This window comes from Colobus angolensis, unplaced genomic scaffold (assembly GCF_000951035.1).
Source record: "Colobus angolensis palliatus isolate OR3802 unplaced genomic scaffold, Cang.pa_1.0 Scaffold328, whole genome shotgun sequence".
In the NCBI taxonomy this organism is placed as follows: domain Eukaryota; kingdom Metazoa; phylum Chordata; class Mammalia; order Primates; family Cercopithecidae; genus Colobus; species Colobus angolensis.
The window spans coordinates 702,131-719,178 of NW_012116577.1; the positions used below are offsets into that span (position 1 = coordinate 702,131).

At 37.4% G+C, this 17,048-nt stretch overlaps 1 protein-coding gene across 2 annotated transcripts in view; it reads left to right on the forward strand.

The window, feature by feature from the left end:
- The window catches only part of ARHGAP24 (Rho GTPase activating protein 24), a 539,142-nt gene that overhangs the window by 248,656 nt on the left and 273,438 nt on the right, over positions 1 to 17,048 (forward strand). For both annotated transcript variants that reach the window (XM_011951777.1, XM_011951776.1), the window contains exon 3: positions 3,298 to 3,385. In XM_011951777.1, the coding sequence (XP_011807167.1) occupies positions 3,298 to 3,385 (88 nt within the window). The remainder of the gene's footprint in view (positions 1 to 3,297; positions 3,386 to 17,048) is intronic.

Here is a 17,048-nt window from a genome sequence, read left to right on the forward strand (position 1 = left end):
TTAATAAAAATTTCAGCCAGAAGTAGCTGTTTCACATGTACAAAAAAGACAACAAAGGATAGCATTACTTGAAGTTTTTAAATTACCAAATGTGATAGCTTAAGATTTCATGGAGGTAGCATTTATGCCAGAGTGTTGCTTGAATTCAACTTATATGGCACAAGTACAATTCAAGATCTTAAGTAGAGCCTGAAGATATAGAATTAAACAGGAGCTATACATACACACACAAACACACATGTGGATAAAATGAATATTAGATGCTATGTTCTAAAACTGAGATAAATCACAAAATGAATTACTTCACAAAGTCATTTCAATAAGTAGAATAAATTCTTAATTGAAACAATTATTTTTACCACATTATGTAGAAACCATATAGATTATATTTATGTAATAAAAGGTCTTTACTACAATGAGTATCTTCAAAGTATTTAGCAATTTTTAAAAATTACTTCAAAGATAGGGAAACAAAATGGGACCTGGGATCTATAGGCCAGAGAAAACTAGGTATGATTAAAAAAAAAAAAAAAAAAAGCAGGAAAATGTACTTCCTAGAGAATAACAAAGGGAATTTCTCCAATACCTCACCTTGTAAGGCATGGAGGGAGAGGGATACTTCTAACCTACAATTTCTTGGGTTTTGGTTGGAGAGTGCTATGCTGTATCAGTCTAAGCCCAGAAGGAGAAAAATGGCTGAGGACTATAATTTTCTGTGCCAAACCAAGTAGGTTGAAAATTGAGTAAAATACTACTTTAGCTAAATAGTACTATTTTTTGAGCTGGGAAAAATGGACAACATGATACAGTGGACAAGAGCATGGGCTTTTGAGTTCAGCACACTTAGTTTTTAACGCTGGCTTCATTATGTTAACAGTTCCCATTCACTCAACAATACACATTTTTAGACATTAACTATATGCCAGGCAAAATGTTTAGCATTGGTAGTAAATTAGGGAGCAAAACACATATTATTTTTCCCTTACAGTTTAATGAGGGAGATGGACTTTCATCAATTCATCTTACAAATAACATAACTATATACAATGGTAAATCAGTCCAGGAAAAATTCAAGAATCTATGCAAGTATATTTTAAATGTAGGCAATCTTAAAAATAATATAAAATTACCAGGGAGAGAATGTTGTCCTAAGGTAGATGGGAGTATGCTGCCATTTGTAGAAGGGTAGTTGCTGGATGATGGAAAGCCATAGAAAGCAAAAAAGTTTAAGAGCAGAAACATTAACTTACAGATGTGGGTGGAGCCAGACCACCTCGACCTTTTTCCTAAAGCAAATGAAAGCCGTGGAAGATTTTTAAGCAGGAAAGTTGCAAGATCAAACTGTGTTTTTTTTTTTTTTTTTTTTTTTTTGATACTGTATCTTGCTCTGTTGCCCAGGCTGGAAGGCAGTGGCGAGATCTCGGCTCACTGTAAGCTCTGCCTCCCGGGTTCACGCCATTCTCAGGCCTCAACCTCTGAAGTAGCTGGGACTACACACGCCTGCCAGCCACTACGCCAGGCTAATTTTTTGTATTTTTTAGTAGAGACGGGGTTTCACCGTGTTAGCCAGGATGGTCTCGGCCTCCCAAAGTGCTGGGATTACAGGCGTGAGCCACCGCGCCTGGCCAAAGTTTTATTTCTAAAAACACTCCAGCTTCAATAAGAAAAATAAAAATGGATTGAAAGATGTTAGAATATTGTGGAGAATTCAGTGAAGGGGCATTTGAAAAATTCAAGACGAGAGATAATAGTTGCCTGAAATTAGAGAGTGGTAGTAGTAGAGATACGTAGTAGAGATAATGATTTATACATTTCTGGCTTTTGCAACTGAATAGAAGAGGGTGTCAGTCACTCAGCTGGGGAATACATAATGAGAGCCAGAATTACTTGCATTTTAATTTGACTAAGTTGAGTTCGAGATGACTTTGAAATACCCAAGTGGAAATGTCAAATAAGCTTTTGAATGTATCTGAAGCTCAGAGTGTCCTAGGTTAGAAATATTACTCTGATATTCATTGGCTTACAGTTGGTTATTGAAGTCGTAGACATAGATTAGATAGGCTGGAGAAAGAGAGTACTAGAGTCAGAAGAGAAGAAATTATTGGATAAATCTTTTTAAAAACTCTAATATTTAAAGGTCAGTTAGAGTCAGCAAAAGAGATTCAGACAACAGAGAAATTAGGGAAAAACCTAGAGAAAGCCAAGAAACAAGGAAAGAAGGTGCTTCAGGGAAAAAGTGGTCAATAGTGATGAACACTACCGGAAAGTCAAGTCACTGAAAAGTGAACGTTATCAGACATGTAGGTTGTGAGAGTCATGTAAGTGGAACGCTGGGTGCATCAACCAGGCCGCAGTGGATACAGTGAGGAAATAGATTCAGTACAGACAATAGGCAAAGAAAAAAAAATAGAATGATAGCGGGAAGTCAAAAGTAATTTTTTTAAATGGCACAGAATTTTAAATATATCTCAGCACTGAATGAAATGATCCACTAAAGAGAGAAATGTAAAGATAGAGAAAGGATAGCTGGGCGTGGTGGCTCATGCCTGTAATCCCAGCACTTTGGGAAGCCAAGGCGGGTGGATCACCTGAGGTCAGGAGTTCAAGACTATCCTGGCCAACATGTTGAAACCCCGTCTCTACTAAAAATACAAAATTTAGCTGGGTGTGGTGACGGGTGCCTGTAATCCCAGCTACTCAAGAGGCTGAGACAGTGGAATTCCTTGAACACAGGGGGGCGGAGGTTGCAGTGAGCTGAGATTGCACCATTACACTCCCACCTGGGTGACAAGAGCAAAACTCCATCTCAAAAAACAAACAAACAAACAAAAAAAAACAAAGAGAGCAAAGAAAGAGAAGAGTGAAGAGATAAGAGAAGATTTATCAAGGCTTATCACAACTTTGTCTAAGTCTCCCTTGTTTTCACAGCTATAAAATGGGAAAAAGAATAACTACATCGTAAGATTATACTAACAATTAAATAATATGGTGTGGGTAGAATACTTGATAAAATTTCTGGCACACAGAATGTGTTTAATAAATTGGTGCTTAAGATGAATCTAGCAGCTAACATATATATTAGTCTTATACATATTAAATGCTCAACAAGTATTCGTTAAATCTGGAGTGAATATGATTCTGGCACATAATTTTTGATTATTTGGAATATAAAAGAGGCTGATGCATCTTACTGTATTACTGGGTTATAGATACACCTTGGATATTCACTGATTATAATGATGATATATAATGTTTGCTATCCGATGATGTTGATGTTTTGAGTATTTGTGTTCACAGGGTGCTATTTTCCTGTCTGGAAATAAAGTTTTTGAGCATCCCTGCAATGAAGAGAACCCAGGGAAGTTCCTTTTTGAAGTAGTTCCAGGTAAGATATTTTCCTAGTCTGATTAAATTATTGTCATCCTGTGTTGGTAAAGGTGAAGATAGGTCAGACAGATTTCATTCTTTTTTGAATCATGACTGAGAACCTTAATTTGAGGTTTGGTTATTATTGACACAGATAATAACTGCAGGTTTATATACTAGTACAAATGAATGCACTCACACACACATACTCTGACCATGTAACTACTGGATTTTGCTTTGTCCATGAGACTCCATAGTTGACCACAAGTCATGACACAGTATTTGTTCAGGACTCTTAGAGTGAATTTGATTTTATAGTGCTCTTGTGATATGAAATTTGACAAGGTGTTAGAGGTTGAATGCTTTGCCCAGTGGAGTCACTGACATATTTCCTCACAAAATTGCATCTTAAAGGAGGTTTTGCTAAAAGCAAAGCAAAGCAAAACAAAACAAAACAAAACAAAACAAAAACTCTTACTCCTTAATACTTGTAATACTGACCAAGTATTACAGTTCTGTACCTCAGCTTTGCTCCCAACCAACCACTTCCACATGTTTCACTGGTAGAGCTGAAGACAGCTCTGCCAAGACATCAAATCCTGCAGTTAAACTTTTGAAACATCCGTTCATTTTTCCTAGTCATCTGTATTCGTTCCTCTTAGTGTACCTATCTTCACTAAAATCTTTGACTCACCCAGCAACAATTCCTCCAAGGCCATGATACCTACCTTTTTGATCAGTTCTTCAACCTTTCCTTATCCCTCAATGTAAGAAAAAGGGAGGTAGGAATCTGGTTTTTATAGTATTGGCTCTGGCTGACCCAGTTTATGTAATATTGATATTGATTTGATCACAGTCTAGGGTTGGTGTGAATTTATTTGGGTAAGTAATATGGAGTTCTTATCAATAATGCTGCCACCAAACAGTCAATAAAATGTCTTTTTCCCATATTTATAAATGCTGGGAATCTAAAATGGAAAGGCATATTTTCCCCTCGATGAAAACAGCTGTAGTACTAAGTTCATCTGGCTCATGATGGAATCCATGACTAAATGTTAATTAATGCCGCTGAAGTGCAGAAAGGTTAGTCAGATGCAATGTGTTATTTGTTTCCCTCCAGGGAGAACATATTGTAAGAAACCTGAATCTTATTTGCCTTATTAAAATCCCTTTATTCTTACTTCTTAGTAGAATACCCTGTATAGAACCAGATTCCAGATGTTACAAAGTCTTTGAAGTATCAGTAGAGGAAATTTCTTTTCCGATTTATTCTCAGACGATAGCTCATGTTGGCTTTTAAATCAGCATGGTATTGAACTGATGGTTGACTCTTTATCTCCAGTAATGCTAGAGGTCTACTTTTCCATTCAGTATGCTAGCTGCAAGGAGGTTTCATCTTTTGGTGAAGAACTTCTCAAGTAATATAGATGGATATTTTCTTTTTTATTTTTATTTATTTTTTTTTTATTATTATACTTTAAGTTCTAGGGTACATGTGCATAACGTGCAGGTTTGTTACATATGTATACTTGTGCCATGTTGGTGTGCTGCACCCATCAACTCGTCAGCACCCATCAATTCATCATTTATATCAGGTATAACTCCCCAGTGCAATCCCTCCCCCCTCCCCCCGGATATTTTCAATACTGTTTTAGAGAGAGCCATGTCTTCAAGACCAGGAAGTAATGGATAAAACCTCTTCTCCAACATTGCTATTCTAAATCATCTGTTTCACATGCAGTGCGTATGACATAATGGCTTTTGAAGAACAAAGCCTAAGAGGTTTAAGACTGTGTAATATGGAATCTGAAGGTTGTCCTTTCAAAAACAATTATAGGAAATTCAAGCTTGCTTCTATAATTATGGAGATAAATATAGTATGCGACTAGATCATTTGAAAAGATGCTTCCTGAATTATTAATACAGTATGTAATAGCTGCTAAATTAGGTTTAATAATTCTAAGTCATCTTATGGAGTGTGAAGAGAAGTGTTCCAAATGTGTCTTTGAAGACAGAGCTGGAAACACAAAGCACTACATTGAGAATCCAGTGTCTGTGCCATTCATCCTGGTCACTGGGGCTTTGTTGATGTGCCCTTGACATCAGGATGGCATTTCCAGGCAAACGCTTCTGTACTTCTGCGATAATGTGGGTTCTGTATCAGATTACTTTCATCAATATTTGCATTATTGGGGTTATTCAGGGATAGCATAACAATTAATTTATCTTTGCAAGTGGGAATGAGAAGATAATATTTTTCAGTTTTTCAGTTGTGTAATTGTTTAACATGAGAATTTGGGATGTTACAACAGATTGGTTTTATTTGTCGGAATGCATAGGAGGCAGCAAGGATTGCAGAAATGTGGTTGGTAACGTGCATAGAACCCTTGGCAGTCTGTGGGCCTACCTGGCAGAAGATCATCATAAGGCATATTTATTCTAGATTGGCTTTCTCTATAAAATTATTTCAATTGCCACTTCTGAAAATCTATCATAAAGATGATGCTTACAAACCCAATAAGTTTCTGTCTTTATGGATAGCTAACTCAAATCTAACCATCCTGAGATTATCAGTGAGTAGGAGGGGATTACATATTTTAATCTCATCTGCCCATAATGATTTCCAACAGAACTCACAAAAGTCTCTAGCAAGCTCTTTGCCATTATTCTAGTGCTACATGCATACATACACATTTGTGTGTGTGTTACTAATATAGTTTATCCATATGTGCGCTGTATGTCCTGATAATTTTTCTGTATGTATCTATATATATGTAGAAATTTTTATTTTGTTTTATTTTTACTTTTGCTTTATACTGAAATATCCTATGAAACCAAGGAAAATCATATAAAAATAATGAAACAAGAATTTTCAATAAAATTGAGTGTCTCAGGTCTTTGTGTATTACTTACTTATATTTGCTTACAAACTATATTTGTATGCATATTTTAGGCTTTTGTAAAAACCTATCTGAAAATAACTCTACTGTGTTTTAGGGTTGATTTCCTATAGATTCATTATCCTATGAAATGAATTATCTCTCTGAATAATGCCATGAGTTACAGATTTTTCACTCTAAATTTGTCCTATTTCTCTACTTGTTATTCAAAGGGATATCAGCCAAATTGGCAAATTTGAAGTCTTCTCTGTCAGACATGCCAAATTTTAGACTGAAGTGAACTTCTATGGCCAAAGTCCAAACTTTTGGGAAATGTGGTTGAGAAAGAAAGATTGGCAAATCTTTAACGAACAGTTCTTGAAGAAAGAACTTGCAGTTGGTTTCTGCTTCTCTAAATGTGTTCTAGTTGAGTTTTCCTTGAAACGTTTTAAAAAATAAAGAATAATTATTGGAATAATGATGTAATAGCTTTCTTAGGAGAGAAGTTTCTCAGAGAAAAAAATAAAATGACAAAGAAACAGACAAGAAATAGGCAAAATAAGACAAAGGAGGACGATATGTACCTCCATATATTTAGAAACCACATCTTTCTTGCTTATTACTGTATACCGAACACCTGGGAATAGCATAATATCACACATGGTGCTAAACAAATATTTATTGAAGTGCATATATTTACCAGGCTTATGGAGAAATCTCAGTCGTATGAAACCGCCCCCACTCTGCTATGTTGAACTATTTCCTGTTGCATAAGACCTTTTCTCCCCTGTTGCAGCAAAGACCTCTTTGTCACTCTAGTGGCTAAAGTGGAGAGAAACTCCTTACGTGTTTCCTTTCCTACTTTTCTGCCTTCCTTTCTGATGGTGAAACCTAGAGACTCTAATGGAAGAAGGTAGAGATCTTCCTACACAGTTGATATTGCTGGGGCATGGCCCCTTCACACTGACTGATCATTACAGACATTCCTCTCTAAAGGCTGAATCTTTCACAGGTGCATGTGTGGATTTTTCAGGGTCTCTGGAATTAGAAATCCACTTCACATGCTAGTGTTCTCCTGGCATTGGGATGGTCCTGTTGGATGGGTTACAGCAAAAGGGCTCAAAGGTCAGCTGCTTGCTTTGTGTTTATTCAGCAACTAGGAAACTCATGTACCCTGGCCTGCAAGGTAAGGGAAATGCAGGCTGTTCCACTGTTGCTGCCTCCTTTGTCTTGTCATTTTCTCCACGGGTTATCAGCTTCAGTGCCCAGCAAGGTCAGTGACTTGCCAAGCTTCAGAGGTCGTCACGAGTCCTTGACTTAGAGAAGGAGTGGGTCACTGTTCTAACACACATCAAAATTTACCAGCAATACTCTTGTTCCGATAGTTGGGAGAATTCCTAGTCCTCCCCCTCAAAAAACAGTGTTGATTTTGAAAACTGCTTTCTCCAAGTAGCACTTCCTCATTTCTAGTTTCCCCTTCAAAACAGTCAGGGCCATTTGGGTTCTCAGAAATGCAAAGCTTTCTCTCAGTAAATCTGGCAGAGAAGCGGCTAGGCACAATTTCCATTGGTCTTTTCAACTTAGAATGTGGGGTTTTAGCCTCTTTTGAGGGGAGCTACCCCTATTTTGGGGGGTATCTCCAGGATAATGGAGATAAAACGTTTTATTTACATCTATCTATAATCTTAGATTGGATTCCAGCAAATACACGCTGATGGAGAATGACATTAGATTGTCATGGGAAAGGTTCTCTGAAGGTATTTTTTTCTGCGAGGAAGTGAGGAAAGCAGGATGTGACAGGAGCACCTGCCCTGCAATGCCATAGCAACTGTGATCCCTCTCAAGATATCTTCAAACTGAGGGGCTGGGGCTTTGTTTCCTGGTGCCAGCTAGTCATTGATTGGGTGCAGGGAGACAGATAAACTTGGGTGAAGCTGTTTCCTGCTGCATTGTAGAACAATTCCCATGAGAATCTCTTTGTGCCTTCAGCAAGCAATATACCAGTCTTTGGGATCTAGACAGAGTACTACAGTATCCATTATAATGTCTGTAGCCTTGTTAGTATCTAGACGTCTGAATTCCAGGCAATGTTCCAGGCTATTCGCATGTATCGCTTTATTTAATTCTTACTACAACTCAATAAGGCAGGCAATGTCATTATCTTTATTCTACAAATGACAGATGTGAGGCACAGAGAAGTAATTCGATCCAGGTTAGAAAGCTAACACTAGGCTGGGTGCGGTGGCTCATGCCTATAATCCCAGAATTTTCGGAGGCTGAGGCGGGTGGATGACCTGAGCTTGGGACTTGGACACCAGCCTGTCCAACATGGAGAAACCCCATCTCTACTAAAAATACAAAATTAGCCGGGCGTGGTGGTGTGTGCCTGTAATCCCAGCTACTCAGGAGGCTGAGGCAGGAGAATCGCTTGAACCTGGCAGGCAGAGGTTGTTGTGAGCAGAGATCTCGCCATTGCACCCCAGCCTGGGTGACAGAGCAAGACTCCATCTCAATAAATAAAATAAAATTAAAAAGGTCTGGAGTCTCTTTTCTGAAATATGAGCATGTGAAGTTATTTTTTTGAACTGGAATGGATACACTGGTATCTTTCTAGACTCATTCATTAAGAATGAGAATTTTGGCACTTGATAAGGTAGACATTTTGGTTTTTTAGCAGCTATTTATAACACAATATACAATACAAATGGGCACTAGACAGAGATGCCCACTTACAGTTCTTTTGAAAGCATGTTCTAAGGCCACAACAATCCCATCATGAAAAAGTGGGGAGAAACAGACATTTTCCTGCAGTGATCTTCCTTATTATGAATAAAGGTAACAAAGGTGGATTCTACGGATGGAGTGCTTTCTTATAGACAACTGTTACGCTTTAACATCCAATTCTCTTTCATTACCGAACACACATTACTGAAATTGGTCAGCTTCTTCACAAACTCCCCTCACATACTGGCCAAGTTATCACTCACTGTCTAACAACCAACCAAGACACCTGATATTAATCATATGCTGGGACTCAGTCCACCGACCAAGCAAAGATTCATCATAGCTTTCAAGGGCAATTGTCAATATTCTAGACCCTAAAAGGCACATCTGACCCAGTGCCTAAAATCAATAATAACTAAAACTAGGAGGTATACTTTCCTCTGCCTTCCTCCAGGGAAAGAAAAGAAGAGGTGAACACAAAAGACAAGAGGATGAGGAATGAAAAAGTAGCTATGGAAAAAAAATAAGGTAAATGTTGAAGGTTAATCTAAAGTGATTTTTATCTGCCTGGAAACAAAATTAGGCCCTTCAAAAAGAAAAAAAAGATGTTATTTATCCTACCTTTAGCCACAACTGTACTAATTATTTCCAACACCCTCAGTAAATGACAAGTAAATGACATGTTACTTTTGTACATTTCAATTTTTAAAAAGTTTCCATTCTAATTATTTTTCCAGAAGGATTTCTTAGGAGATAGGTGAAAAGTTAGAGGACATGGTTGCCTAAAGAATCTAATAAATGCATTGATCCTTTTGCCAAAAAAAAAAAAAAAAAAAAAGGCAAATAACTACCAAAACTGCACACACTTTTGAGGACTTCAGAGATTCCCTAAAATGCAATCATTGACTATAGGTTAAGAATAATAGTTTATACTGGGGACCAAATACTTTATTATCTCTCTCACTCTTTATCTATCTCTATTTTAGCTAATGTGTCTATGTTCCTATGCGTTTATCTATGTATATGTATGCATAAACCATTCTTTATAATTATCTGGTATACCAATCCGTTTTAGACTTTTACCTCGGATTCAGTTGTTCTTTCTCCTGCCTCTATGATTATGTAACTCCACAGACCTATTTTGCACATTTGCAAAATAACTTTTCCTGGATGGAACATTTCATGGGTCTGGAGGCTGTAAAATTTTTAATTTAGTAAAACTTCAACCTACTTAGATGGTTACTGCAGCTGTGTTACGTAATAGGCCAGCTGAGAAATAAATAGTTATGAGATAGATTCATGGATGTCTCTTTGAAAGAAAAAAGTTTGGCCAATTTTTGAGTTTTTGGGATAATAATGTAACAACATCAATAAAAGTTTACCATACATGTCTGCAATTGTGACTCCTTCTGGGTTGAATAAATAATGTCATTGGCTACATTAACTTGCTGTCATTTGAAAATGTAAGCCAATATTTGACATATACTTTATATGAAAATGTAGGAATATTTTAATTGTGTTGTAGCATAAAGTTTAGTCATTTTCTTGTTCACCAGTTAAATACGCTGCTTAGTCATTTAGTTTTACAACATTCCCTTATCTTAACTTTTTTTCCTTTTTGTGTTAGTTCTGTAAGTTAAAATCCCATGCAATTATATCTGTTACCCTAAAGCAGTTGTGACAATCTCTTTTTTTGTCTGCCTAAGTCTGTAGGCAGCCCTGAAGCTTGTATTTTTTTTTTTTTTTTGCTTAGTTATAATATGTGCAAATCATTTAGAGAATGTGAGTAGGAGTTGCTTATGGTATGAAAACATAATTCTATATACACAAGTAACTCTACACGAACTAAATAAAGGCATTGGTGAAAACAGCATGTATTAGCTAACTACTATGTGTTCTTTTACTTAAAAAAAGTTTTTGAGATTTTTGTTTCAAAATTCCCTTCCTACTTAAAATACATTAGAATATACACTTGAAAGAAGCTATTAACATGGTACAAAGAACATTTTTTAAATGTTTTTAATCCTTTGAAATTCTGGCGAATGTCATTTCAACCAACAGACATTTGGGGCATTTACGAACTGATGGACAGTGTGATCATATGATCCTCTCTTGTGAAGTGTCCCTATGAGGAATGTTGTCTCACAGTGTTGTTAGACATGTTGATCCAGTCACCATCACTATTTGCTAGACCAGGGGCCAGCAAGCCTTTTCTGGAAAGATCCAGAGAGTAAATATTTTAGGCTTTTGTGACCACAAGGTTTCCACTACAATTGTTCAACTCTGCCATGGTAGCATAAACAAATGGATGTGGCTGTATGTCAATAAAGGTTATTTATGGACACTTAAATGTGAATTTTATATACTTCACAAATATCAGAAATATTATTCTTTTTTTTTTCCAACCACTTAAAAATGTTAAAAATAAACAGTGAACCAGATTTGGCCCGTGGGCATAGTTTGCTGACCCCTGGGCTAGATAAAAAAAGCAAACCTATGAAAAGGAAGCTGAAATACTGATATAAATCACTAATCCCCACTGGTGCCACCAGAGCCAGAATTAGAACTCTGAGACAGCCTGTCTCCCCAGGCCATGGCATTACCCATTGCCTCAAAATCATGATTCAGGAACTATTTGCCAATATTTTTATTTAGAAGTTCCGTCTCTGAATAATATCTATTCTTTAAATCACATTGAACTTTAAAAGTGTTAGTGACCAAACTGAAATATTCTCTTTTAAACACTGTCTCAGTTCATTTGGGATTCTAGATTCTGACCAGAACTGAAATCTCTTATGTGACTTTATGAATACCATTAATAGGAGATTGGATTTGCCTAGCATGAAAAACATTTCCCATATTTTGTTCAGTCCACACAAATTCAGGGAACTATTTACAAATATTCTGAGATGGAAGCAATTCTGGCAAGATCAAAAAAGCTCGAAGTGTCTTCTAAGCTTTCCTTTATATGATGTACATTAGCTGTTTTGTTTTGTTTTGTTTTGTTTTTTGAGACAGGGTCTTACTCTGTCACCCAGGCTGGAGTGCAGTGGTGCAATCACGGCTCACTACAGCCTCAACCTCCTGGGCTTAAGTGATCCTCCTGCCTCAGCCTCCCAAGTAGTACCTGGGACCACAAGTTCACACCACCATGCTTGGCTAATTTTTTTGTTTTGGTAGAGATGAGGTCTTACTATGTTGCCCAGGCTAGTCTCAACTCCTGAGTACAAGCAGTCCTCCTGCCTCAGCCTCCCAAAGTGCTAGGATTACAGGCGTGAGCCACCCCACCCAGCTTGCATTAGTATCTTAACCCTCTAAGTATCTCACAGAAAATAACAATACATTATTTGTGAGTAAAACAAACAAACTTAAGCTTATCTTCTTAGAGGGATAGTTTATTTCCTTACCACCCATTTATTAACTACTCCCTGCCCCAAACCCACCGGTTTTCTTTTCCCATCAGTATGAGAAATGCTCCCATAATATTCATATTTAATATTTACTGAAATATGTGTCAGGCCCTGTACTGATATATGTCAGGCATTATATACAATGATTCCTTTAATATAACTGCACACACGCACACACACACACAGAGGGGCTGGGCATATATATATATATATATATATATATGAAAGTGAATATATATATAGGCATATATAGGTAAATATATACCTACCACAAATGGGGTTATGAGGAAAAAAAATATATATATATATATAGATGTAAAACAGTGGTACAAATTCACATTTTTGACAAGTGCTAAAGCCAGGCTTCACACCCATCTGAGCCCACAAAACCACCACATGTTACAACTTTCTTATACCAATAAGGATATGGATAGGTTTATTATCTACCCCACACTGAGGCCAAATATCTAAGAATTAAGAGAAATAAGGATGATAAGAAGAAATGGGGTTATGGGTTTAAGAGTCAGTATACTCTGCATTTCATTCCTCTCTCCTCCATACTCACAGTCCTTGCATTGTCTGTTCTCTTCCTTCCCTATTAGATTGGAAGCTCTTGAGAAGAGACACCATCTATCCCTACTGCCTAGCAGAGTGCTGTCATGTAGTGTATGCTTAATGCATGTTTGTTGAATTAATGAATAAATGAGACTGCAGTTTTATCATCTATGGATTGATCACATTGGATTAGTCAAAATTAGAGTTGTCTAGGTCTGAGTTATTTAACTTGATTATTGACCTTTTTCCCAGTGCCTTGTGAGACTAGATCTTAGAGAAGTTCATTAACTTCTCAGACTCTACACTATTTTAAAAGTAGACAACATTATAGCTAGATAGGAGGAAAAAATTCTAGTGTTCTATACTACTGTAGGGTGACTATAGTTTGTAATGATGTATTATAGTGTCAAACAGCCAGATGGAGGAGATTGGATGTTCCAAACACAAAGTAATGATACATATGTGAGATGGTGGATATGCAAATTATCCTGATTACCCGCTATACATTATATATATTTTACAACATCACTAAGTACCCCATAAATATGTACAATTATTATGTGTCAATTTTTTAATAAAAGAAAGTAGTACTCTCCTCATTCTTGAGTCCTTCATTAATACACCAATAGTGTTTTTTATTACTTTGAAAACAGAAGCATTTATAAAGAAGTTATTGCTGAAATAAATGCGATATTTCCCATTGTTCTTTGTGACATGGTTTTAATTATGCATTCTCAGGCCATTTGTATTCACCTGCTTCTTTTATCCAATAATTGAAAAGGGCTTTGCAATCTAATCAAGCTGTGAAAATAGGAAAGTACTAAACAAATGTTGGCTGCTGTTATTACAAAGAGTTTGTCCAGGCAGGTCTGTGGTAGGGCTTCTTTGAGCCACAGAAAGAGTGTGTTTGGGTGACTCGATGGCCAGTGGAGAGAACAACCAATAGGTTAGGAATGATGTCAGAATGAGAAAGGGGAATTATACTTCACAGGAAAAGAAATAGATGAGGAAAAGGAAAATGAGTGTGCAACAGAACAGCTGCTGATAATTAAGAGTGAGAGATAAGCTTGTAGCCAGCAGAGCAGTGGCATATCACTGAGACCTGTGCCAACTCTCAGGGAATCAAGGAAGGTTTTTTCTTTTCTCTTTTAATAGAAAACTGAGATGAAGTGGTCCTGAATGTTTCAAAAGATAAAACCCCAAGGACCATCTGCAGGCCAATAATGCATCCCTGAGACTGTCAGGCTTCCTGGCTTTAAAATGGACCTTATCTTTATGTGCCTATTCATTTGTGGGTTCATTTAGGCCATGCTAATCAAATACTTATATTTCAAACATAGGATTAAGAAGCAAAAATTCAAACTTTTTTTTTTTTCAAGATGGAGTTTCACTCTTGTTGCCCAGACTGGAGTGCAATGGCATGATCTCGGCTCACCACAACCTCTGCCTCCCGGGTTCAAGTGATTCTCCTCCCTCAACCTCCCAAGTAGCTGGGATTACAGGCACGTGCCACCACGCCTGGCTAATTTTGTATTTTTTTTTTTTAGTAGAGTATTTATTTTTCTCCATGTTGGTTGGGCTGGTCTCGAACTCCCAACCTCAGATGATGCACCCGCCTTGGCCACCCAAAGTGCTGGAATTACAGGCATGAGCCGCCGTGCCTAACCCCAAACTTCTATATTACATTCAAATTGCATCAACCAGCTATGATCTTATAGGCCTCACCAACTTTTTTTGTTTGGTTTTCTGAGACAGAGTCTCGCTCTGTCACCCAGGCTGGAGTGCCATTCTCCTGCCTCAGCCTCCCAAGTAGCTGGGAGTACAGGTGCCCGCCACCACACCTGGCTAATTTTTTGTATTCTTAGCAGAGACAGGGTCTCACCATGTTAGCCAGGGTGGTCTCGATCTCCTGACCTTGTGATCCACCCGCCTCGTGATCCACCCGCCTCGGCCTCCCAAAGTGCTGTGATTACAGGTGTGAGCCACTGTGCCCAGCAACTTTGTAGGACAGTCCCTAGACTGTTAATATGAAGGGGCAATGGTTTAAGGACTCTCTGGTCCCATATGGAAAGTTTCTCTATGAACTTCTGCTTCATCGGCACTGTTTTTAAAATAAAATTTTCTGTGCCTTTCACAAGAAAAGGGAGTAGAAAGAATCTTTAGTGTGTTTATTGGCTTTCTAGGGTTTCCACAACAAGTACTACAACTGGGTGACATAAGCAACAGAAATGTATTTTCTCAGCATTCTGGAGGCTAGAAGTTCAAGCTCAAGGTGTCAGCTGGGTTGGTTTCTTCTGAGGGCTCTCTCCTTGGATCATCTCCTTCTCCCTGTGTCTTCACACGGTCTTCCCTCAGTGCCCTTCTGTGTCCTAATTTCTTCTTCTTGTAAGGACATCAGTTATATAGGATTAGGGCCACCCTCATCACCTCATTTTAAAGTAATTACCTCTTTAAAGACCCTGTCTCTAAATGGGGTCACATTCTGAGGTATTGGGGGTTCGGAGCTCCTTGTATGTATTTTGGTGAAACACAAGTAAGCCCATATCAGAATAAAAAAGGAAATGAGACTTAACCGTTCTTCTAAAGGCTTCTCTATTTTAGGGGGCAAACTTTCCCTCATGTTTCTGACTGACTGCTTGAGCTCCACCCTACTCCTCAAAGAAGCAGAAATCCAGACCTTGCTATATGTTCACCACACTATCATCCAGAACTCTACTTATTCCTTCCACGGATATTTAAAAAGCTGGGTGATTTAGCAACCAAAGCATTAACTAAAAACACAGGAAATAAAAATGAGGGCTGTCCAGGGAAAGAACAAATATTGTATATCTAGTTATTTTCCTGAAAATTGACCTTGGATTTAAAACTCTTCTTAATTTTACTCTTAGCATTTTGTTGTTTTGCTTTTATCACTTTGCCCAAAAGATATAGATTGGACATCTAGCCTTAGTGCTGTTGTTATTGTCTTTATTTGTCTTTTTTTTTTTTTTAAGTGAAGGCTAATTTTATTTGAGGACAAATTTCTCTCTAAAAGTGGTACACTAATGCTTTAAATACTACTGTTATGCGTCTAGACAGAGGCAGAAAGCCAAAGGCAGCACTTGATACATCTTACCCAGTTGCCCAAGCTTTCTGTAGTGAATTACCAACTTGTCATTTAGGATATACAGGAGCAAGGGGTGTCACGACAGGCAATTAAGGCTTCTGGAAAACGATTAGTGCAGGGGCATGACATAATTCAGGGATTTTTTTTTTTTTTTCAACAATCACATTGTCCTTCTCATGACTCATTATTTCTGATGTGTCACTTGCTTACCAGAATCACAGTGGAGATAATAACAGAACTGTGCTTGGGGGCTATTTGGCTCTAATCTCTGGGCTGTGATTTGTTATAATGGGTTCTTTGATTGAAAGACAAGTAACTCATTCCACTTTGGAAATAATTGATGCAAATCAGTTATTATTTAAGTAGTTGGTTTATTTTACATTTTATTTTTGATCATCCTGTCTCCCACATGTAGCCTTCCTTACTGCCAACTTAATTTAATGAATATTCCCCTAATTTCCTAATACCAAGTATACAAAATTACTTATATCTGTTACCAGAGAGTAACTGCCCCATTTCCTTCCTAAATCCAGTTCTTCATCTGTCTTTGAATTCCTTCCACTCCCACCTTTTCAGGAACCATAATCTGTTGATTGTACTGTTTTTTATCTTGTTATCTAACTTTGGCTCCTATAGTGTATTCTCATAGGGTTGCAGGTGTGAGTACATTGATATTTTTATTTAAAAAGCAAATTAGTCTCATGCATACTAAAGTTTTAAAAATATGAACATATAATCAGGCTATTAGTTCTCTGAGTTAAAAAAATAACAATAATCTGTTAACCACACTTCTCCCATCATCCAGCACCTCACGTGTTTTGCTTCTTTTTGCAACAAAACTATACCACACTCATTCCAATTTCTATCTTTGTTCAGATCAACTTTTGTCCCCTCATTCCACCAGATTTTTTCTTACGAATGACATTGATGACATCTGATTTTTCTTTTTATTTTATTTTATTTTTTTATTATACTTTAAGTTCTAGGGTACATGTGCATAACGTGCAG